General features: G+C 38.1%; 4 protein-coding genes across 8 annotated transcripts; 1 reads left to right on the forward strand and 3 right to left on the reverse strand.

Annotated features, from left to right (window-relative positions):
• Positions 1–1,781: 1,781 nt before the first annotated feature.
• On the reverse strand, positions 1,782–3,130 carry LOC122042644 (protein STAY-GREEN, chloroplastic-like). The gene is made up of 3 exons (XM_042602876.1): positions 2,839–3,130; positions 2,570–2,743; positions 1,782–2,468 (listed from the first exon to the last, which is right to left on the reverse strand). Exons 1-3 carry the CDS (start codon positions 2,965–2,967, stop codon positions 1,980–1,982), a joined length of 792 nt encoding a protein of 263 aa, XP_042458810.1. The 5' UTR covers positions 2,968–3,130; the 3' UTR covers positions 1,782–1,979.
• Positions 3,131–3,776: 646 nt separating this feature from the next.
• On the forward strand, positions 3,777–4,946 carry LOC122042643. Its single transcript, XM_042602875.1, has one exon. It carries the CDS (start codon positions 3,848–3,850, stop codon positions 4,715–4,717), a length of 870 nt encoding a protein of 289 aa, XP_042458809.1. The 5' UTR covers positions 3,777–3,847; the 3' UTR covers positions 4,718–4,946.
• Positions 4,947–8,842: 3,896 nt separating this feature from the next.
• LOC122042642 (lon protease homolog 2, peroxisomal-like) lies at positions 8,843–22,539 on the reverse strand. Of its 5 annotated transcripts, none has more exons than XM_042602870.1 (17): positions 22,384–22,539; positions 22,049–22,158; positions 21,846–21,957; positions 20,848–21,017; positions 18,952–19,043; positions 18,344–18,523; positions 18,052–18,135; positions 17,824–17,951; positions 16,886–17,087; positions 16,573–16,779; positions 13,606–13,736; positions 13,223–13,436; positions 11,945–12,244; positions 11,645–11,839; positions 10,842–11,090; positions 10,656–10,757; positions 8,843–9,070 (listed from the first exon to the last, which is right to left on the reverse strand). In XM_042602870.1, the coding sequence occupies exons 1-17, from the start codon at positions 22,488–22,490 to the stop codon at positions 8,972–8,974; spliced, it is 2,682 nt and encodes an 893-aa protein (XP_042458804.1). In that variant the 5' UTR covers positions 22,491–22,539; the 3' UTR covers positions 8,843–8,971. The 5 variants fall into 5 exon arrangements, with proteins under 5 accessions (XP_042458804.1, XP_042458808.1, XP_042458807.1 ...); XM_042602871.1 differs by lacking the exon at positions 8,843–9,070 and adding an exon at positions 10,079–10,371; XM_042602872.1 differs by lacking the exon at positions 8,843–9,070 and adding an exon at positions 10,079–10,585.
• LOC122042645 (NDR1/HIN1-like protein 1) lies at positions 9,160–9,976 on the reverse strand. Its single transcript, XM_042602877.1, has one exon. The coding sequence runs from the start codon at positions 9,890–9,892 to the stop codon at positions 9,281–9,283; it is 612 nt and encodes a 203-aa protein (XP_042458811.1). The 5' UTR covers positions 9,893–9,976; the 3' UTR covers positions 9,160–9,280.
• Positions 22,540–24,021: the final 1,482 nt, after the last annotated feature.

The raw sequence follows: 24,021 nt of genomic DNA on the forward strand, positions 1-24,021 counted from the left end.
ACATCTCAATAATACTTTACAAATCACGAGGATATTGCACACATCTTAAAGATGTCATGATGCATTGAGATGTAATCTGACCCGTCCAATCAACAGTGAAACATGGAGACAGAGAGAAATAGAGACAGAGGATCCGAACTAACTTGGGAGGGGAAAGACAAACAAATTAAGCACGCGCTCCTACCCAATTATAAATACCAAACATTAAAGAATAAAAATTAAAAAGGTATTGTTTTTTTTTTACTTTTATTATCTTCTTATTTTTTTTAAAAGATATTTATATTTATATTTTAATATTATCATAACAACTCTAGTTAAAGTTGCTATTTATTACAATAGTATAATATTGAAGTAATTTTAGTAAAATTAAAATGATTTTAAATATTATGTTGGAACAATTAATTTTAATAAGTTGTAATTGAGTATTTTGGTGTACTATTATTTTATAGGTAATAATTTTACTCTAAAGAAATATTTTTTTGAAAATACTATCTGATGGGAGATAATGAATGGGGATAGCCGCATCAATTAATTTATTAACTGTAAGAAATAATCGAAAAAAATAATTAGTAATTGATCGAAAGACCACATTTAAATTTGTTGAATTTCTAAAGTGCTTCTAACTTTCAGGATAATACATTTATTTTTTATTTTATCCCTCTTATCAACTATGATGCTGCATTCAACGAAAAATATCATACTATAATTCAAAGAATGATGATGTTGTATGTTAATAATCAATACAATTATAGTGTTGATTTTTAAAAATATGTTACATTCTGTATAAATTTTAAAATCAGTATCAGTGTGGTGCTATATTAAAATACAATATTACAGTGATATTATTTTTTGAAATTCAAAATTACAGCGGTGATATTTTTTAAATGCAGTATGTAATTAGTAAGAAGGGTAAAATGAGAAATAGGATGGAGGAATAAAATAAGAAATAAATTTGTGTTTAAAAATCTGAAAATTAGATTTTTTTTTTTTTTTAATTCTATGATAAAGACATCCAGATGAAGTTCTTAGAAAGATTCTTATATCGGTACCACATCAAAGTAAAAAAATTGTATACACGTTTTCACTATAAAAAAAAATTTCTCAACAACTATTTTATAGGTGTCATACTTTTCACTATATATATTTCTCATATCTTTTATATTTTATATTATATATAATTAAATTTTTATAAAATTTAAATTTATAAATTATTAATATGAAATAATATTAATAATTAAAAAAATATATAAATATTATGACTAATTTGCTAACCGTTATTTATTTTTTAAACAAATATTAAAAAGAAGATATTAGTTTAATATTAAAATAAAAAAAAAATCGTGTTTCACCAAGGGAGGGACTAGGGATCTTGGGTGTTGCCACGTCACCATGGGAGATGCCCTGAGTAAGTAGTTGGTCAATTGCCGAAAATCATTAATAAAGAAAACGTGGAAGCATCATAAATCTATTACTTGTCATGCAACTGTTGCACAAGCAGCTCGTGCGCCACAAGTTACCAAGTTAGGCACCGTATTGTTATCATTGTAGTCTCTGATACATGCATGATAACTATTTAGTGCAAGACTTATTGTTTAGTTTAGATAAAATTAATTATTATAATAAAATTAAATATAAATTATTTTATAAAATATAAGTATTATATATTTTATTTTCTACGGCCATCTTAACTGCGATTTAAAAAATAATCCATTAATTTTGGGGAAAAAACAAGAAAAAACATATCGGTTGCCTAAATCCAATTTAGAGTGATAAGCATAGGATAGCACTAGAACTTCTTTTGATAAATTTACCAACAAATATGTTTACAATCGAGGGCATTTACATTTACAAATGGATTCCTAGCCTTCGTGACATTAATTAATTATCATGTGAAAGAATAAATTATGATCTTCCAACCCATTCTTTAATTTCGATCCAATTTCCAAATTAACATTAGTCAACTTCTTCATCTTTCTTAATCACTGCTGCAGTCGGCCGCCGGAGCAGGCTCCCCGGTACTCTTCCAGCAAGTCGTGCTTCCACGGGATCAAGCTCTGCGGCGGGAAGCAGCACTTGCAATCCGCCTCGCACCGCCGCGGCCTCTCCGCCGGCGCTCCTCCCGCCTCCTCCCGCTGACCCTCTGGGGGACCCATCGACGCGGCCTCCCAGAGCGGGCCCCAGCACTCGATGCGGTTGAACTCCAAGAGGTTGGAGTGGAAGTAGACCCACACGGTGGCCTCCTCCAGCTCCGGGTAGCTGTCGAACAGCGCGCCGTCGCCGTGGACGAACGCCTTCAGCACCACCGGCAGCTCCTTGCGGAAGATGTAGCAGCGGAGGCCGGCGATGAGGTCCAGCAGCACGTGGCCGCCGCTGATGTGGCAGTGCACGTGCAGCGACATCTTCCCGCGCACCTTCCGCCACTCCGCCACCACCTCGTCCCTCTGCAGCCTGTTGTACCACCCCTGCAACTGCTCAAAAAACAGAGCATCCTCTCTAAGAACACTCACACAGACACGACGAACTTCACTACTCTCGACGCTCGTCCGATCCGATCAAAAGCTCGACTTACCTGAGCCCGATTGATGGTGTCGGAGATGGCGAGCGTGATCTTGGCGGTGATGTCGCTGTGGGTGAGCGTGTAGGCCCTCGGCAGCTTCCCCGGGTGCTTCTCCTCCTCTGTTCCCAAGAACAGCACCTTCAGCTTCGACGCCTCGAAGATTGCCGGCCCAAACAGCCTCGCAACCTAATCACCACCATCAACTCTCCAAAGTGAAAAAAAAAAACAAAAAGCAGAAGAAGAAGAAGAAGAAGAAAGAAGAAGAAAACTAGAGATGATACCGGAACAACGGATCGTCTTCTTCCTCTTCTCTGCTTGCTGAAGTCGAACAGAGAAGAAAAACTCCGCTGCTGCTGCTGTTGCTGCTTCAGTTGCACAGGCTGCAGCAACATGGCGGCTGAGAATCCCATCCTCACCGAGCAAGAAGGAGAAGCAATACCCTAATTAGCAATTCTCCTCCGGTTTCTACGGAAGTCAGAAGCCAAAAAGGAAAACCGAAGGCTTTAGAAGGCAATTGGAATCAGAACGGAGGAATCGCCACGGCTCTCCTTTATTTTCCAACGTGAGATCTCTTAATGCACGTTGATGGGGAGGAAGAGGACAAGGGAGGTTGGCCAAAGCGGGAAGTCAGTGAGATTGCTTGGAATGCGGGTGAGAAAGCAAAGGCGGCGTGTGGGAATCTCGATCGCTTGCCGCAGACGGTTGCTTCCCGGGGAATTCAACCAAGTAAAACCTTTTTTTCTGAAATTAGCTGGCGATCTACTCCGACACGTGTCCCCGTTACGTTTGATGATAGTTTGGATAGAAATTTAGTAGAAGGAATGCGTTGACCGCAACTCTGGTTTTCGTCGGCTGGATTCGGTGGGGATCTAATGGGAACTGTCGGAGTGCGACGCGTGCGCTTTGAGATTCGGATTGGCTGATTGGTTCGATTTGGCTTCTTTAAATCGGTCAAATTTGACGAGAGGCCGGTCGAGTCATCATCTATCTGTCTCCGGTCGAACCCAATGTACTAATTGGACCGCAACTCTGTTTTTTCCGATTTTTGGTGCTTTACTTAAACTTCTCTTCCTAAATTTACTATTTTTTTTAAAAAAAAATAATTTTAATTAAAATGACGTACTGTTGATGGGAATTGATACTCACGTTGTGGGCCGGATCAAATCGGTTTGGGCTTGGGGTTTTTGTAAGCCCTAGAAATCTCCTTAAAACCGCTGTTCATTAACGTGGTTCGGCCATGGCGATGGAGATCTCCCACCACCGCGTCCCGTCTATCGCCGTCGCCGCCTGATGCGCCCTCTACTTTCTCGCATCACCGCAGGTCTCGCCGCCGCCGCCCTCTCCGCCTTCCCCTATCCCTCCCCTCCTAATATCCTCTTCTTTGTCGCAGAGGTCGCCGCCCACTCGGCCCTACACCTTTCTAAACCCCCCTCCCTTCCCCCTCATCTTCTTTCCGCGCCTCGCCGTCGCCTCTACCACGTGGTTCCCATGAAACCGCCCTCCTCCTCCCCGCCGCCGCCGCTCACCTTCTCGTCTCCCGAGTCTCTCTCCGATTGGATTCGGCCTCACCTCCCCGTCGACCCTGTCGCCTCGTGGGGCGCGGTTCCTGGCACCAAATCTCTCAGCAATCTGTGGCTCGAGATCAACCATGGCGAGACGAGTCTCGAACTGAAACCAAATTCCCAGGATGATGCGAGAGGCGAAAAAGATGGAACCTTTACCGTCCTCCGAGTTGTTAACGTGACTATCGTCAGGATCCGCAGTTCTAGAGGCGAAGTCCTTGTCGAATCCCACCAGCTTCTCTCTGATGGCACTGTGCGACACAGGTCCCGCCCCCTTTCCGAGAAGATGATGCCCGGGGAGGCTGTGGAGGAAGCTGCCCATCGTGCAGTTCGTGAGGAATTGGGGAAAGATGTGGTAAGGATTTTACCTGGCTCGTATCAAATGAGGGTGGAGGAAAGGGCTTCCGCCTCTTACCCAGGCCTCCCTGCAAGGTACATTCTGCATTCAGTTGATGCCGAAGTGGAAGGATTACCGGAGGTGGGAGAGTTCTCTTCGGAAGAGAATGGAGAGGGTGTTGAGGCAGTGGAGAAGGCAGTTTTTGTTAGGAGGCACTTCTGGAAATGGGTTGATGTTGATGGCATCATACAGCAGTCCTAGCGATGATTTGGGGTGAAGTTTTGGTTAGATTTATTACAGTTACTAACCTATTTCATATGCATGATCTGCAATTACTATAGAAATTTGTTTCTGCATTGGCGTATAAGGTGAGGGTATTGAAAGATTGGAACAATGCTGATAGTTCATTAGTATGTAATCAACATGACAGCTGAAATTTCTATGTCAAATTAGTTTTGCCCTAACAATTGATGCTATATTACATATTTTATTCTTTTGCTGACTTGATGTTTGTATAATGTCAATAGTAAATTAGTATGTGAACACCATGACAGCTGAAATTCTTATGCCTGATTAATTTTTCTGTAACAATTTGTGCTATGTTACATATTTTCTGGGTTTGCTTGATGTTTGTCTCTTTTCTCCCATCCTGCTATGAAGAAAAATATTCACATTTTAAAATATCCCAATGGGAATAGGGGAAGGGGTCAGATTTATCCTAATGGTAACAAAAGTAACAATACAGTCTATAATATTATATCAGTTCACAAAAGGGGTGGATATAGATAACTGTTATTGATGCATAGGATGGACACCAAGTAGTTGATATTGTACCTCTAGGACCAAAACTTTTTGTTTCAGAAGATGAATCCATTAAGCTTGATCAACCATTAATAAACAATCCCAATATGAGAGACTTTGGTTGGACATGCAGATGTTGTGCTTGCAGGCCTATTAGGGTCCAAGGCCTATTAGGGTCCAAGGTCCTTTGTTCTTCTTTGCGTCTGCTATTTTGGGACATGTTTTTTTACTTCTTAAAAAGGAGTTTGTAGAGGTTCAATCGCACATAATTAGTTTCTAGGTGTGGGGATTTCTTAACATCAAGTTGGCTAAACATGCAAATTTTCATTGCTTTGTTTATGCCTTTTTTTGTTTTGCGGAATGTCTGGAATTCGTTACTCGTATCCTATTCTTAGTTATAGTCATACAGAAGAAGAGAATACAAGGGAGGGATGCCCAAAACAAACAAAAAAAAATGAAATCCTTTTAGGAAGGATTACTGGTCTTTATGAATCCTATATTTGACATAAGAAAAATGAAGGAATGCTTTTTCTTTGTCATATTATATCGAAACAATAATTATTTTTCTCTTGTTTGTCAAAGATTACCATTCCTTCTTTTCTGGGTCTGCTAGAACTCTTTTTTATAGATTCATAGGAAGTTATGAACAAATAAAGAGAGAAAAAGAATTAAGGGGAATAATTGACTAAACAAATAGAAATTCTATTAACTTAAACTTCTAACTCAAAGAAATTCAAATTTCAAATTATAGAGTAAGTTGCATTGGTAGTTTACTACAGAAAGAAAAATTTTGTAAGAAAAATTTCAAATACAGCACAATAAGTACCAAATGCTGTATTATCTAAGAGTAGAGTGCTGAGTAAAACATCAGAGCAAATGATCATCCATTTTGTCATTTTATTTCTACAAAACAAATATAATATTTTGATTATGTTGACTGGATAACCTTTCAATCTGAATTTATATATTTCCCAACAAATATGTTATGGAATAGAACAAAGTCTTCTTGTATTCTAATATCTTATGTGAATGACAGCCTTATTCTAAAGATCAGTGTTCGAAAAAAATCAGCCTAGGTGGCCACCTAAGCGCCACCTAGGCGTTAGGTGCTAACTAATCACACTGAAAACATGCTAGTTGGTTAGCCTAGGCAGTCTTGGCTCCTAGGTGGGATTAGGCAGCCCTAGGCGTCGACTAATCAGTCGAATCATCTAGCCGCTGCAGAAATAGTGTAGGGTTTTCATGATTTCTTTTAGTTTAGACTTTTAAATTTAAAGTCCAATTAAAAAAAACTGAAATATAACCTTTTTTTTGTGTTGGGCTTAAGTTTTATAAGCCCTAAACTTTGGTCCAACAAGAAAATCCATTTGTTGGCTTGCCTCCAAACTTAATCTTCATCAGAGCGAATGAAGAAACCCATATTTTGAAGAAATCAGAGAGTTAAACGGTTGGAGAAATCGATTTGAAGAAAATTTATTGTATCTTTCCTCAACTGAGCGACTGGAAAGGGATTGAATTGAAGGTTGGCCAAAGCCTAATCCTTTGAAAAAGTCATTTCATCAGACAAGCTCGAAAAAACTCTAGAGTGAGAGAACTTTTTGTGGATGATTTTGCATTCAAAGAAGAAGAGGAGGATCACAATGATGATATTGAGTTTGTGTTTGATGAAAAATAAGTCGTTGAAAATTATGGAGAAGTAGAATAAATTTGTGATATTTTATTAATTATGTAATTTTAAATTCATTTTAAATTTGATGTCATTATGTTAGAATATGATTTATTGTGTCATATATGTTGATACCGTGGAATCCGCTTAGCGACGCATAGTCCCCGCCTAGGTGGCCTAGGCGTTGATTTGGCAGTGTTCGACTAGTGCCTAGCGAATTTTAGAATCTTGCTAAAGATTGAAATGTTGCTCCATCTTGGTAATCTGTCCGTTACTATTTGATAATGCCATTGTATTTCTTAAACTCGTAGCATTTGCAGTGTATTTAACTGCTTTTGAACATTAGAGATGTTTTGGTACTTATTGTGAATATTGCCAATGGTAGTGTAAGGTGTTTTCTATTTTATAATTCTCAAACGAGTAATGAGTAAAAGACATATGGTCATCCCTGTTCCTCATGGTTTGAATGAGCGTAGTTCCATGAAGATTAAAAGAACCACACGACTTATTTTATCGGAAGTTGGCAATACGATGTTAAGGTTTTTACCATAAAACATTAGCTAGTTCTTTGTAGTGGTTCTAAAGCAAAAACTGATAGCATTGTTATTACTCTGTAGTGGCTCTAATTCCACTATTGTTTATCTATTTAACTGTTTCTAATGGCCTTGTAGATGCATCTTATTATCTTTTTTTGTTTCTTTTTTCAGCAACACATTTTCGCGTACGAACACGTTAGATATTCTGTTTTTCTTTGAACTAGTTAAACTAAGTTTCTCAACATAGTGTAGAATGATGAAAGTAATATACTCCAAGAAAAATGTCTTGCTTATTCGGTAAGTATATTGTTCATGTTCCTGGAACTTCTAAATTGAGTGACTGAAGTATACCTTGAAGCATCACTAATGTTATACAGGCATGATTTCGGATCCATCACTAAATAAGACTACAGTCTTTACATCACGTTTGTAGACCAAATGCTTCTTTCACTTCTGATCAATGCAATTTGTTTATAGATACCTCAATCTTTTTGTATTACTTCTCATTCTCCCCTTACCTCACACATACATTTTTTCTATCAAGTAAACTCAACCTTTAAAAAACTTCACTTCTGATTTGTTTTCTATTGTTTGTCTTGATTGTTATCTGATTTGTTGGGTTATCAATTCTTTGGTAAAGCCAAAAAAAGAGGAAAGAAGCATTGTGTTTTCCATCAATTATTTAGTTAAAGCCCCAAAAACTAGTAAAGAAGGCAGACTGCGTTGTGGTTGCATTCATCATCATTAACTAGTAGTTCATAGGGCATCAGATTCTGTGCCCACCAAAGTGTGATCATTGAGTGAATTGTACCCCTCAGCTTTTACTTTTTAGTGAGATTATTTCCTTCTATTTCGTGTGATCCTTGTCTTCGTTGATTGAACGGCATTTTACTGAACATTTCACTGGTTCAATTTTTATAACTCTAAAAGTATGTGTCATATTTCTGTTACATCCTTCTTTTTAAACTTAAAATTTTCACTACTTATTCAAAATGAATAATTTACTGTTCTAAGTTTATATTGTCAAATTCAGAACTACATACATATATACATTTAGAAAGCTTTTAGTAGTAAATGTACTATATTAATTTTGATTTAAAATAATTCAGATTTTTTTAAATTTATCATCACTTAAGAGCTATTAATTTTTAAACTTGTAAAGGTTCCAACACCATTAATAAAATTTTATTGTTTAAAAAATATCAAAATTTTAAAGTGTAATTTAAATTAAAATCAATACTCATACAAACCTCTTTAATACGTCCATGGTCTTAAATCTGAATTTAACAACGTAAATTAAGAGAGCAGTCAATTTTTGAACTGAGTTGAAAAAAAAACTTGAACATGGAGAGCAATAAAAAAAACCAAAAAAAAAAAAGAGTGTATAATGAATGGGAGTATGATATTTATCTTTTAGAATTATGAAAGTTAGATGGGTGAAATTGAAATTTTTAATCTTAAAGTTGTGCTTACAGGGTCCCTCCATATAGCAAAAAGAAACAATGTTGGGCTTCAAGTAGAGACCATTAATGGATGCTCCAAGCAAAGTAAATGCTTATTCTTGTTCTGATCTCCATGAAGAATTGGATTCTTCTGAGCACTGTGTTTTCTCTGACATAAAAGAAGAAGATTGTAGAAATTTCAAGAAAAAACACAATCAATAGAGATTGTTTTTTTTTTTTGGGTAGAAAATATAAACATTTTGAGGGAATGAGTTGTTGTTTATTGATTGACATGAAACAGCGGTTGGTCGATTAAGCTTAAGCACGTTAAAATTACAAACTTAACATGAGATTAACTAAGCTTAAGCACCGAGCCGGCTCAGACGTCGACGTCGCAGTCCGGTTCGCCGAGCAGCGGAACCGGACCGGCGAGACCCTTCTTGAAGCCGACGAGCACGTCGCAGCGGACGTAGACGCCGTTCCAGCGGCCTCTAAACGGGCCGGACTTGTACCTGACCCGGCCCACTACCAAGAGCCGGAGCCCCACGATGCCGTAGGCCTGGTCGGCGGCCAGCCCCGCCGCCGCGTCCGGGGACACGGGCACCGACCCGCCGCCCAGCACCGGGGACACCGCCACCGTGCTCTGGGGATCCTGGAAGACGGGCGGGAGCGGCTCCGGAGGGGTGACGGGCTGGCCGCGGTAGGCGACGTAGGCGGAGAGGTGGTCGTAGAAGGCGGCGGCGCGCCGGCTGGGGTTGCGGATGACCAGAGTGAACTGCATGCTGGTGGAGAGCGCGGTGGCCGGGGAGGACGAGGAGGATGCGTTGGAGAGGTCGTAGATGGCGGCGGCGACCACGGAGAAGCGGGGGGTGGAGGGCCGGTACACGAGGTAGAGGATGAGGGCGGTGAGGCCGGCGAGGAAGAGGAACAGGAGGAGGGAGAGGATCAGGAGGCGGCCGCCGCGGGGGGCACGATTGCTCTTCTCGCTCATCTCTCTTTTGTTCCGAACCGGCGAGGAGCAGAAGGAAGGAGAAAGACGAGAAGAAGCAGCAACGAAAGAGTGACGAGCGAGAGCCAGAAGTGGAGGATTTAAGACCGACTGAGAGTACACGTGTCAACCGGTTCAGGCGGCCAGTTCTGGCTCGGCATAAAACGGACCGTGTTCGTGACGGTCCCATTTGAAGTTCAGTAGTATATAATAATAATAATAAAAAGTTTTATTCCACTAAGTACCCAAAGAAGGCATATGAAACAAGGCGACAGGCCATGTCACATGTGAAAGAGATGTCGTGTGTTAGGCTCGATAGGAATTGCAAGTGGAAGTCGAAGATGCAGCTCCATCTTCTTCGCCGACTTATATGCTCTTCAAAGTAGAGTGAGGCAGTGCTATAACTTCGACGTCGGTTTCGATGGGCTTGCGCCTTCGAATGCATGCTCTAGCACATCCTCGATGCGCTTCACAAGCAGCATCTGGCAAAGTATATAGTGATCGTTAGACAAGAGTAGTAGTCTCCTACTATTATCAAGAATCATGGAATTTTGCTGAACAAGCACGAGCAGTCCAGTCGATCACTGTGGTTGATAATGAAGAGTTTCGATTTCGGTAACCCCTACTGTATCAAAATTGTGACAAAGGTTATCGATATGATCTTCGATCGTATCGGAGGTATTATCATCAGGTTAACTGCGGGCGCAAAATGTGCATCATAGAAGGTTAAGCAAAAGATGAACATTTAGATGAAGGCAAGCAGTACCTCCATGCCGGCAAGAATGGCTGATGGAACTTCAGCCAAATCCTTTGAGTTTCGTTCAGGCAATATTACTCGTTTGATACCATACCGATTCGCGGCCAGTACCTTATAGAGTCAGAGAAGGGATTTTTTAACTTCTTTTTTTATTGAAAAAAATGTGAAACAAAACTTAGTTATCGTAGCACCAACCTTATCCTTGATACCGCCAACGGGTAATACAAGGCCTTTGAGGGTCATCTCTCCGGTCATTGCAGTGTCTGCTCTAACTTTCCTTTGGCTGAATAGTGATACTAAGGCTGTTACTAAAGTAATTCCCGCAGATGGTCCATCCTTCGGCACAGCACCAGCGGGAAAATGAATATGAATATCTTGCTTCTCAAGCAAACCGATATGATCACCAGCAGTTGACAGATTGAGATCTGCGGCCCTTGCTCTCACCTGTTGTGTATAAAAATGAAGATATAATTCGATATATCAAACTTTTTAGACACCAGTGAACAACACAGAGATTAGCAGCAATTTAGATGGGATCAGTTTTCTGTATTGTTCAGAAATGTTCCAGTAAGTACGACACAGAAGTATTGAACAAGAGTTCCAATGACAACTTATTACTTGTTTGAAAAAGTGATGATGAAAAAGAGAAGTATGGATGCTTGGGGAATATTCTTCAAGCATTCCCATGGCAATTGTGCAGTTCAAAATAGAGAATATGTTGAACTGCAACAGAATTCAAGAATGTGTGTTGGATAACCTCGAAATATGATGGCCATCATATTTTGGATTTTTTGATGCAGGAATGAAATTTGGCTCTTTGGAATGTCCTAAAGGAATTCTCATGAGATGTGTCTCAGTCTCTATGCGTAAAGTTTAAATAAGATTTAACTGTAATTCAAGGATTCTAAACTATAACTCAAAAGCTAACATGAATGCCATTCAATCTTCCATTATGCTATCCCAAGAAAAGAGGTAGATGCATCAAGCAAGAAAAATACCCATGTAAGAGCTATATGTGCTGATTCTTTAATGACATCTCCAAGTTGTCCTGTCAAATGCAAATCACCCTTCCCCACCATTGTTGTGGCTTCAATAAACTGAATGTCACCACCAAAGGTTGTCCAGACAAGACCGACGACTATTCCTGGAGTAGCTACACGGTCAGCAGTTTCTTTCTCGTCGAATCTAGGAGGCTGCAATTTTCAGCTAATTATATTTCAGAAAAGTATTTTGAAGACAAGATGAAGCTGAATAGAAAGTAAAAGAAATATTTGATTGTCTAAGATATAGGTGGCTACCCCAAGCACTTTTTCAAGCATAGCCTCATCTATGATCATAACTGAGGCACTTGAGAAAGAATTTGATATTCCCTGACTGTCGACACTCAAAGGAATGACTTCCATTTCAACTTCAGCAGTATCAACAAGCCTGGTGTTCATCAAAGAAGTCTTTGGGTGATTGTCTTTGCCAAGGTGAACCATGAAGTCTTTTTCAGCAACCTTGACAGCAGCTGCACGAGCCAGAGCAGCTAAGTTCCTTTCAAGATTACGAACACCGGCTTCTCTAGTATATCTCTGAATAATTAGTTTCACAATGCCCTGCACATAAATATCAGAAACAAGTAAAATTTTGTCACGAAGTCTATATGCCAGTGATAAGAAAAACCTTGTTCCAACATGAACTACCACTCTGCGCATACATGTGATCCCTAGCTTCCTTCACCAGTAAAGATCATAATATACCTTTAAATCAGAGTGATAAGGAGCATGTTGCACGGACAACTAGAAGGCATGCGCTCTATTCCATATATATGGGCTGATTAAATGTTAAGACTTTGTGAATCAAGGAACTTTTGTGAAATAGACAACAAATAAGTCATAAAATGATGTTATTATATACACACATACATTTATTCATGCCAAATTTTATCTGACCTCTAACCACATATTCACATAATCTGAAAATAAATAGGCATGCCCATGTTTTCTTGTCTTCGTGAACAAACTAAGGGTGCGTTTGGTTTGCCCCATTTTCATTTTCATTTTCTGAAAAACGCGCGTTTTTCGTTTTTTAGAAAATGACTTTTTCGTGTTTTTCGTTTTCTTAGAAAACGCTCTCTCATTTTCTTAAAAATGAACGTGGAAAACACAAACCAAATGCGTTTTCCATTTTCTCAGAAAATGAAAACAGAAAATAGCGTGGAAAACGCAAACCAAACGCCGCTTAAGCATTTTATATCTACCTATAACATACATATTCCAAGTGATCAAAGAAGTTATGCTACTGTTCAAATGACAATAATGATTAGTTTTTTTACATAACTAGAATTATACTAGCGAACATAAAGAAAAATAAAATTTTCAATGCGGAAGTACTAGTAGTATCATCTTTGTCATATACACCTAAAGAAGATCCAAACTATTAAAGGAACTATTGAATAGTTTAATTTCTAGTGAGCAAAAATATTTTTATGCCAAAAATTGTTAAAACTTTAATACTAGATACCTTATTAAAACTTTCAGTAGCTGAATATGTTTGTTTCTACTCTAACAAAACTAAATTTGATGAAAATATACCTCAGGAATTTGAAGGAACTGAGAGCTTAGTCCATGCTGCTCTAAGACTCGTGGTATAAGATGCTTGAGAGCTATCTTTAGTTTTTCTTCAGGTGTATAGCCAAGAAGCTCAATGACTTCCATTCGGTCTAAGAGTGGAGGAGGAATAGGTTGAACTCTATTTGCAGTTGCAACAAAAGTTACCTTTGATAGATCAAAAGGAACATTCAAATAACTGAAAAGCAAGTTAAGGAATTTTTGCAATAAAACAATTAAGAATTAATCAGATTAACATGAGAATTGAAAAGACACTCATTTAAATAGTATTTTACTAAATGAATCCATCCAATTAGTAGGGAAGTCATATGGAATAGAAATTCATCAAGAGGCATAACTGAGGATACTGATCATTGAAGGTTTTATTTTGTTCTGGATCAAGAACTTCCAACAATGCTGATGCTGGATCCCCCCGGACATCAGAACCCGTCTTATCAATTTCATCAAGCAACATAACTGGATTGCGAACAGCCACTCTCTGCAGATTAATTAAATGAAATATGGATGGTGTATGTCAAGTGAAACAATAAGCCAATAGGTAATCAAACATATTTGGTGAACATGGATACATAGTACTTAATGAAACAAATAGTTCTCAAGCAATTTAGAGTATTGGCAGAATCTACTAGCTTAAAAAGTAGAGGCTACTAAATGAGAATATAATAGATAAGGCAGCCTGGTGCACGAAGCTCCCGCTATGCGGGGTCCCGGGGAATGATCTATTGTACACAACCTTACCCTGCTTTTTGCAAGAGGTTGTTTTCAGGATTCGAACCCGTGACCATTGTTTTAAATGAGAATATAATAAACAATGAAATTAGGACAGCTCAGAATTTGTAAAGGTCGCACCAGCGAAGGTCAGATGAAATTTTTTTTGCAGGCAAGGGTACCAGAATTGGCCTACTAATTTCAATTCTTTCTGGGGATATGACTGTTAGTATTAGCCCTACGAGTCAATTATGAGATGATTGGCAAAGAAGCTTTTGTATCATATTTCATTAATAAAAGACAAAGTTTATGGTTATTATATGTACTTCAGATCAGTGCTAGATGAATAAGTATAACAATGTCGTAGGGTAGTAGGTTCTAGTATACAACATACTAATTAGTTGAATTAATAGTGGAATGCTGTAGATATATATAGAATACTACTCTTAAACTATTCCTAGTCAAATATTAATATACAAGGACAATATTAATACGAGACTAGTATGTAAGTTAATTGATGACTTAATCTCACAAGTCATGGATATAAGATATCAAGTTGACATGTGAGTATATATTAGAGAATATGTACTTAATTGACCTGGCATGAGAATATTTTATGGATCGTCATATGAGTGTCATAAACATTCTCATAGTGACTATTAGTATGAATAGTCCTTAGACCTAAAGTCAATTCCCTACATAAGGAGTTGTGTACTTTGGTATTGGAAAACGTTACCTGTAACAAGGTAGATTATAAAGTCGATCACTGGAAAGTTATGCGAAGGGATGTGAGTGATGTAAATGGAATTTAACCCTTCCATAGATGGAAGTTATATTTGTGGGCCTTTTGATTAAGTAGGACTACTAAAATGCATGATCATGCTCAAATAAGTCAATATGATATATTGAACTCATTTGATTAAGTGAGTCTACTTAGAGATTAAGAAATACAAAAACTGATAAGAGGCTGACATGGTCTATGCCTCATGGATCGATCTAGATATCGAGGATAGAAGGACCAAGTTATACAAGATAATAGACACAGAAAGGTTAGGTAGGATCTCGACATTCTTATCAGGTAGCAATGATATAGTGCTAGATGTCACTCATTACTTATGTATCTAAAATGTTATTTTAGATACATTGCCAACGTTACGAGAACCTATTGGATCACACGCATAGAGAACATGTTGATTCGAAGATAAATTTATTTTAGTTTGACTAAAATACTATGGACCTTAAGATTAGTGGGTTAATCCAAATAAATCCGGATTAAATTCATTGGATTAATGGGTTAAACCCATTGGGTTATTGGATTAATAGTTAATCCAATATACTAAAATTCAACTCATTAAGAAGATTAATGGAGATTAATTCATCATTAATGGAAGAAGACCAAAAGGCAAACCCTTGATATTCATTGAATGAACACAAAAAACCTTCTTGAGTGAAATTTTCAAGTGAGACACTTGATCTTCTTCTTCTTCCCTTGGCCGAGCACCTTGTAGTTGTTGCTAGCACAACGAAGGTTGTTCTTCTCCGAAGGCTGAGTTCGTGCGATGAACGAAAGACAAGTTCATGTGGATACCGAAGAGGCGTGGCCATTCTGATCGTGCTGAGATATGCCGAAGTAAAGTTGCTGTCGAGATTGTTTCGTTCACGCGACAAAGGTAACAACTTGATCAAATATGTATTCTGCATTCGCTTGGATCTTTGGAGTGATCGATTTTTCCGCTGTGTATATTTATTATTTTTCGCAAAAAATCCCAACAATGACATGACATTTAATACTCTTAAAAACCTTTATTTCATGAAATTAAAGGATTGCTAATGACAAGATGATGTTTACAGACAAAAAGGCAGCCTATATGATCCTACAGCTAAATGAGCTTTATGTTTTGTTAACAATAATTGCCTTTTTCTCAAAAATTAGAACATGTGATGGCATCAAAAAACATAAATCACAAATAAGGAAAGGAAAAAAACAATATATATATTTTATCCTAAGGTTTAAAGTCTTATTCCAAGCCTATGTTCCAGATACTAGCTGGAACAAAAAGTATCAATGTTGCATCAGTATGCCGACATGTGTCGGTTGCACAAATGAGGAGGGTGGAACCAAGAATAACTAAAGAAGAGGTGGCTTACCTCATGGAATAGAAGAGATGTATTATGTTGTGACAATAGAGATAAGGAAATAGCGAAGCATTTAATGGGTTCAAAGGTTTACGCAAGGTTTGAAGTCTCAGTTCACATTGAGGTTCTGGGTTTACCAAGGTGGTGCCAATCGGCACCAATCAACAGAAGAAATTGAGGGAAGAAATAAAAAGAATGTGGAAGGAATAATGTGTACCAAGCTCCAACAGGAACCTTTGCAGAAGATGAGATCGCAAACCGACAACACTGCAGCAGCAAAACTCTAGTTGCGGAAGATGGCAACAGTTGACAAGCAATGAAGTGTTTGAGGTATGTGTCATTTGTGTCCATCCCATTTTTCGATCCATGAGAGCAATACCACTAGTCACTTCAAAAGTAATCTCAAAGATCTATAATTGAAAAGACAATAAAGAAATAGAACTGAAATGGCATAATGTCCTAAAACAAACCTTCAATCCATCAATAAGTCGTCCCGGCATGCTTCCAATATATGTCCTTCGATGACCTCTGATATCAGCTTCATCCTTCACACCACCCAGAGATATCCGTATAAATTTTTTACTCAGGGCACTTGCAATTGATGATGCCAATGATGTCTTTCCAACTCCAGGAGGACCAACGAAACAAAGCACAGGACCTTGTGCATCTGGTTTAAGCTGCAAAAATAGTAGTATATTTGTGTCACTGGTGTGAACTGTTGTTAGATGCTAATAGTGTAAAGGATGAACAAAACATAACCACAAAACAAGGGTAGGACATAACCTTTCTAACAGCTAGATATTCAATGATACGTTGCTTAACTTTAAGCAACCCATAGTGGTCACGGTCAAGACTCACTTTGGCAGCCTTAAGATCAAGTTCAGGTTCTTCACTAACTTTTCGCCAAGGAAGATCAGCAAGAAGCTCCAAATATACACATGAACTGTTATATCCAGGCTGCTGAGGTTGCATCTTTTTTAGGCGTCTGAATAGAAAATTTTAATAGTTACATCTTTTGCATCAATTAGGTTAGAATACAGGGAATTTGTATAAATTTGAGAAATAAAAGTTCTTTTAACGCTATTAAGCTTTTATTCAATGTGTTTTGAAAACTACAATAATGCTATCTATTTCTCCCAATTAGAGTATCGGTGAACATATGCTTGTTTTGTGACCAAAAGGTCACGGGTTCGAATCCTAGAAATAGTCTCTTGCAAAAAGCAGGGTAAGACTGCGTACAATAGATCTTTCCCCGGGGCCCCGCATGGTAGGAGCTTCGTGCACTGGGCTACTCTTTTTCTTTTTTTTTAGAGTATCGGTGAACATATGCTATGTACAAGTTATTTAGGACTTTGGTTAACAGACATAGTACATAAGAGCGCAACTTCTGATACTGCTAGAGTTTGAATACTCTTCCCTAGTTGAACAAAGGCAACCAAAGGTACAGGGAGAAATTAAGAAAGTGCAGGAATTTAATAAAAGATACACAATGAAGAAGGAATTGAATTTTCAGTAATGGCTGAAATCAGAAAGCTTCCATGTCAGCATTTGAGATGTTCACAGCAATGAGTGGGTGGAAAGAAAATTTTTTTAGTACCACTACAACAACAATAGGATATGCAATCCGTACTGAAGAAGAAAATTCAACATGCAGTATGATCATAGTCTCACATGCACATGGCAACTTGATGATAAATCATCACTTCAATTTGAAAACCAACCTCAGTTCCCTTTGAGCAAGCTTCCATATATTAGGAGGCATTCCTGCATTTTGCATCTTCCTTTCCACGGCAGCTACATCATCCTCGCAATCATCATTATCACCAAGTTCTTCCTTTATAGCCCTCATCTAGTAAAAGATTATTTAAGTTGTGTGAGAATAGAGCAATTATTGACAGATTAGTACATATTATCAATGTGATATCAAATCAGTATATAAAGATACAAACCTGCTGCTTGAGAAGAAATTCTCTCTGTGACTTAGATAACTGACCCTCGACCTTTTGAGTTATCTTTTCTGCCACACGAATTGACTGTTTACCAAGTAATTGGGTTAAGTATATAGGATAAAGCAAGTAATCAGGTTGAGTACATAGGATATTCGACTCCTCAAAAATCAATGATATGGTATTTTATAATTTTGATGGATTATGCAGTTGCTGTACAATTAAAAAACATAAAACTTCAGGAGTATATTGAGATGCTAGAAATGATGGTTAAAACACAAATAGTGAACTTGACCTGTATATGCTGGTCCACCAGTTCAATTGCCTTAGAGAGTCGCACTTTTAAATTAACAGAATCAAGCATTGATAATTGCTCCTCAAAACTTATTTCAAAGCTAGCAACTAATATGTCTGCTAGCCTATACACAGGAATTGTATCAAGGAGAAATCTTTTCTTACCCTCAAGTTTCTGCTTCTGCAAATAGTTAGTAAAAGTGAGTGAGAAATACCACATAATAAGCTAAGACAAACTAACAGATAAAGCAAAAACAAGCAGCTGGTGATATAAGACTAACTTAAACGAACATGAAACAATTTCAAAGAGAATAAGTAAACGAAATCCTTCAAATATTACTGAGAGAAAAGGCCAATCCACACAGCGATAGAATGGGCCTTTAGCAAAATATCATAGAATAAGGGTAAAGACGTGCCATTTAACTCAGACACAATTCCAGTTCAAAAGATTAGTGATTATAGCATATTAAAGGAAAACAGAAAAAGGAGGCAGCTTGTGTTGCCTTTAATGTTACTAAACCATTTCTCCATGCACACACTCAAACCTTAATTCTAATACAATAAAAATTTAATGATCATGAAGACAGACCTTCAGGGTAGAACACCAACCTGCTCAAGAAGAGAAATGAGCTCCATAGCTGTAGCTTTAAATTGGCGAGATAATGAAATGAAATCTGGATCTTGTTCTGCTTGCTCCAACTCTAAGCAGTAAGGAAAACAATCATGAAGATTTTAGTTATTACCATGCACCAAAATCGCAGAAAGATTTTCCATAAGAAATTGCATATGCAAGTGAACAACTCAGCACTAGTAGTAACAGCTCAGATTTATGGGCATATTAACAACCTGGGAAATCCACGGAAAAACAAAGAAATTTTATAGCTTGTTACACATACCAAGGAACACCTGTAGCATGTTTGAATATAGAGATAGAAAAGCTAAAACAAAACTAAACAATGTTATTTATTATAAATGTTGTGAGGACGTACTAAAGTAAAAAAGTTGAAGTGTTATATTTTCTGGGTACATTCTCTCAAAAAGTAAGTAGGATAAAGCTTGTTGTTGTATTCTCTCAAAAAGTAAGGGCTTTTGATGCAGATAGTGCGCTTCTAAATAGGATACTAGCAAAATGGCTTCTCTTAAGCAGCTTTTCTACACTTGAAGCTCCAAACCCTTGAAGAAACAACCTAGCAAGAAGCATAGTCTGGGATCAATGATTGGTCTTTAGCTACACAATCACCTGGAATGTACATATCAGATATGCTCTTTCTATTCTATGTTTCTAGTGATAGTTTTTTGGATTGATGTCAGATATGTTTTTTTTTTGCTATTTTAAGATGTTAGGTCTATATCCTAACCTCTATTTCAATAGAAGAACAGAATGAACATTCTTTTTCGATCCTATTGTTTTTTTTTTTAAAAAAAATCTCCCAGGAAGTATTGCCAAGGTACACTTGGAGAAGTGTCAATAAAGCACAAAGGCCTAAGAAAATATGTTTGATTCAAGAAAACCATATTTTTAAGCTTCTACTTTGGTTCAAGGATAAGTCTGCGAATAGATCTTGTACTAGTTGGAGTCTCATAGGATTATCTGTTCCTTTGGTTCACAAATCAGATTGAACAGACACTTAGAAAACAGTTCACTTCATAACTACAAGGGCAGAATGCACTTTCTATAGAATGCACATATGCTAGCAAGATTCTAGCAGACCTATTGGTAAGTTTACATGGAATAATCACTTCACTCTGTCCTGTATATTGAGAAAGATGAAAGGAAAACAATTCCTAGAAATGTCTTTATTTTTAGGTTGCACTCCCAAACATCAAACACTAGTATATATGAGTTGATAAATACTATGAAAGGAACTGACAACAAAAGCTTTGAAAGCAAAATGTAGCTGAATTACATAATTACACAAACTTATGGTAGGTCTTTTATAATAGAAGATGATTGATTGGATGTCAAGGGCACATACACCTTAAGCATTATAGTTCTAGGCAGACCGATTTTTTTATTAGATTTCTTCTTTCATGCAGATAAATTCTTCATCAACCATAACCACATATTATAGTTAAAATTCCTATATTTTGTTGCAGTATCAGAGAATGAAGAGATGTTTTCAGACCATGAAGAAAAATGCTTTTTGGTCATGCATATGATATTTTTTACATCTGATATCACTTAAAAGGAGACATTATCTTGTCAAACATGATGCTAGTACATATGCTTGACGTAGGAAATAACTTTACTCTATAGGCTATTGCCTATTATTCAACAATAACAACACAAGCTAAGATGGTTAAATAGAAAGTGTGTGTATCCTAAATAGAAATATAGAATCGACCATAAAGAAAGAAACATAATTTTTCTTGGAATATGCATATGCCGAATCAGGAATACCATGCCCAAAGAACCATATCTTTCTTAGAATATAAGTCATTAAAATAGTAAAATAATGAAACAATTGGGAACAAATGTATTAGGTAATGGCGTGCCTGCCTTACCAGCACTAGACAAATCCAGACCGTTGATATTTGCAACATAATATTTTCCTCTTGCACTGAGTTCCTGAACATTAAATCTGCTCAGGCCTTCGAGAACAACAACATAGGTGACTCTCCCACTCGGTTTTTCAACTTCTCTAGAGAGGTGCAGTGCTCTAGCAGCTACTCCCCTAAAAGCATAATCTGATAACTAAGATTCTATAGGCAACAGAAAGATTCAAATATATTTATATGAAAGTAGTTAATATATGAAGAAAACAGAATCTGGTTGGTTCACTAATGAAATGCCAATCAATCAGTTGTCTATTCCCAATAGAACTACTCAGTTAGTATGGACAATTATTTGGATAAAGTTTTCTATATAATCATTCAACCAAGTTAAGGAAGATAGGAATCCCTATACCAACCTCATGTAAGTCTCAAATGTAAAAAGTTATGCACTCTCTATATCTTGATGCTTGGGACAGATAAAAGTCAATTGATCATGTACATTAATCTTGCAGAATGGATAAACAATGGAAGGAAGACAGATAAGTAACCTTCAAATTGCGCCTTTTATGTTAAAAAGTTTTACGTTGCAATCTTTGGAGCACTTGGCCTTGACGAGTGGTACACTTTCACAAAGTAGACATGGTGCCATGCCAGAAAAGAGGATAATTTCATCTTTCTACAGCCATTAAATTTCATCTCCACTCATCCACCAAAAAAAAGAAGACGATGCTTAACATAATTTTTTTTTTTTTGAAAAGACTATCTTTTAAGAAACAAAAGAGATACATATTATTTTTATCAAATACAAAAAGAAATGAGTGATATGGGCATATCGACAAAGTAAACTACGGCTAAACCAACTTTTTAGAGCATAACCAAAGACAAACTTTAATTGACTAAATTTTCAAGTTCAAACTAAAATGAGTCGTTGCTGTCTAATAAAAAAATTGTAGTTTTTATTCTTAAAAAACGTGAAATTTTCAAGGAAAATGAATATATCTATGCACCTGCTATGCCAGTGAGTAAGTTCCCTTGGCTTCTTTGCATCCTGCTTGTGAAAACCTCCAGTTGCATTTGGTTCTCCCTTACGGCCCTGTTCCCAAGAATCACTCCCGATACCTACAAATACTCAAACGTAAGACCAAATTTCCCTTTCTCAGACGCAAATTATCTACAAAATGACAAAAGACAAGTAGACAACCAAAATCACCTGAAGATAACAACGAACCTACAGCAGCACCTTCACTGTCCTTAACTGGAAGCACGCCAATCAATCCCTTCTTTTCCTTCTGCCATAGTTCGTGCTCCACCAGCTTAACACTGCATCATGACATACCAGTACCATGAGTCCGGGACACAACATTTAATAGACACCTAAATCGCCAACTACAGTACCCAAAGCCACATGACTCAGAAAAAAAAAAACTACAAGTACAACAAAAGCCCCAAATTTAGTAGACTCGAAGCAAGAACTCGAGTCCTATCGACGCAACATGCACGACAGTAGAATCAATCCATGTAGAGGTAGGTAGAAATCGGGATTACCTACTGGGCGAAGTGCAGCAGATTCGAATGACGGCGCCGGGCAAGAGGACCTTATTCCAGAAGGGAAGGATCGCCAGCCTACTCGGGAGCTCCACCGTCTCTTCCATCGCCGAGAGACAGAAGAAGATAGATCGACGAACGGAGTTGGAGACCGCTTTGGTATAAAAGGGCATCAGAGAGAGACGGACCAGGGACAGCTCGGGGTGGTTGTGGGCCCGGCGCGCATCGGCCGTTTCTGAAAAAACGGTGAAAGAGCGCGTGACGCAACGCGGGTGACGCCATCGGGATCGCGTCGCACATGGTGCATTACGCGTCCGAACCGCAGTCTTTTCCCCACATCTTACACACGACGTGGCGATGCGACAGCGACGTTATAATCATCAAAAATTCCTAAATTGTATATAAATATTCACTTATAGTTTTAGTTAAATATTTAAAACATCTCAAATTTTTATTATTAAACATCACAATATTATTATAATAATATCACTCTTATCCTTTTATATTTTAATATTTAAATGCACATCTGTAATGTAGCCACAATAATTGTTGGTTAAGTCGCCGTAGATGAGTCTTATGGTCGCCGTAGATGAGTCTTATGGTCGCTCTCGAAGTGACACTTTTCCATTGTCTACACTTTCGTCCTTTGTTAATGATTAAACGTATTGACTTGATAAAAGTCGAGCAGGATAATTAATTATTATTTCATGCTTTCTTAACGATGAATCATATTGACTTGGTAAAACTTTGATAAGGTCATTAATTATGTATTGGTTGGTTCAATGTCAAGATTACTGTATGTCTTATCTGAGATCGTCACAGTGTAAGTTTGTCTCATGTATCAAAGGGAGGTCATTGATAAGGAAGTTCGTGTTGTTTCCGGTAAATTCCGGAGTATGCAAACTGATCGTCGAGGCTAGTGTTCGACACTATCTCTGTAAACGATATTGCTCCGCTACGGTGCTTAACGGATTGTTGCAATTCGTTCCCAAGATACAACGACGACAATCGTCTCGGAATCGTAGCACTCCGACTTCCGAGACCAGCGAACCTTCTCGTAGGCTTCTTGGACTCTTGAATGCACAAGATGAGTGAGTGAATACTTGAGGAAGAGAAGATTAAGTTGAGTGATTTGATTCCAATCTGGAGGGTTCTATTTATACAGAAGGAAGAGGCTTTAGGGAGGGGTGTGACCTTTGGGTGGATTAATCTGGGCCGTCCGGACTGAAGAGTTATAACCCTTCACATAGCCCCTTTAATCTCATCCATCAGATCTAAGAGTTGTGACCCTCAGATCTATCAGCCATCGGATCTGGATCCATTGATCCGATGCTTCAGATCATGTCTCATCCCAAGCCGTCAGATCGTGACTCATTGTGATCCAACGCTCTAGATCGCATCACAAGCGATCCACCATACTTCTTTGATCAACGTTGATCAACGGCTGCCATCCGTTCGCCCAACCAACTGTCCAGTCATCTCCCTTTGCCCACGAGGATGCCACATAGGCACTGCCATGTCAGGTACTAGCCTGACACGTCACCCGAGTGCCATGTAGGCACTGCAATGTCACCTGGAGCATAAATTTAAGCTCCTCAATGCTCCTCGCGAAGTGCAAAGTGCGCCTACAAAGCGCCC

This window comes from Zingiber officinale, chromosome 2A, assembly GCF_018446385.1.
Source record: "Zingiber officinale cultivar Zhangliang chromosome 2A, Zo_v1.1, whole genome shotgun sequence".
NCBI lineage: Eukaryota > Viridiplantae > Streptophyta > Magnoliopsida > Zingiberales > Zingiberaceae > Zingiber > Zingiber officinale.

What these genes read in the sequence shown, in the direction of transcription:
- LOC122042644 (XM_042602876.1), bottom strand. Translation starts at nt 2,967, where the DNA reads ATGGGATTCTCAGCCGCCATGTTGCTGCAGCCTGTGCAACTGAAGCAG. An exon ending in GAAGACGATCCGTTGTTCCG is followed by an intron (nt 2,744 to 2,838) that starts GTATCATCTCTA and finishes GGTGGTGATTAG; the next exon opens with GTTGCGAGGCTGTTTGGGCC. An exon ending in ACACCATCAATCGGGCTCAG is followed by an intron (nt 2,469 to 2,569) that starts GTAAGTCGAGCT and finishes TTTTTTGAGCAG; the next exon opens with TTGCAGGGGTGGTACAACAG.
- LOC122042643 (XM_042602875.1), top strand. Translation starts at nt 3,848, where the DNA reads ATGCGCCCTCTACTTTCTCGCATCACCGCAGGTCTCGCCGCCGCCGCC.
- LOC122042645 (XM_042602877.1), bottom strand. Translation starts at nt 9,892, where the DNA reads ATGAGCGAGAAGAGCAATCGTGCCCCCCGCGGCGGCCGCCTCCTGATC.
- LOC122042642 (XM_042602870.1), bottom strand. Translation starts at nt 22,490, where the DNA reads ATGGAAGAGACGGTGGAGCTCCCGAGTAGGCTGGCGATCCTTCCCTTC. An exon ending in AGTTCCTTCAAATTCCTGAG is followed by an intron (nt 12,245 to 13,222) that starts GTATATTTTCAT and finishes ATTTATGTGCAG; the next exon opens with GGCATTGTGAAACTAATTAT. An exon ending in TGCTTGAAAAAGTGCTTGGG is followed by an intron (nt 11,840 to 11,944) that starts GTAGCCACCTAT and finishes TGAAAATTGCAG; the next exon opens with CCTCCTAGATTCGACGAGAA.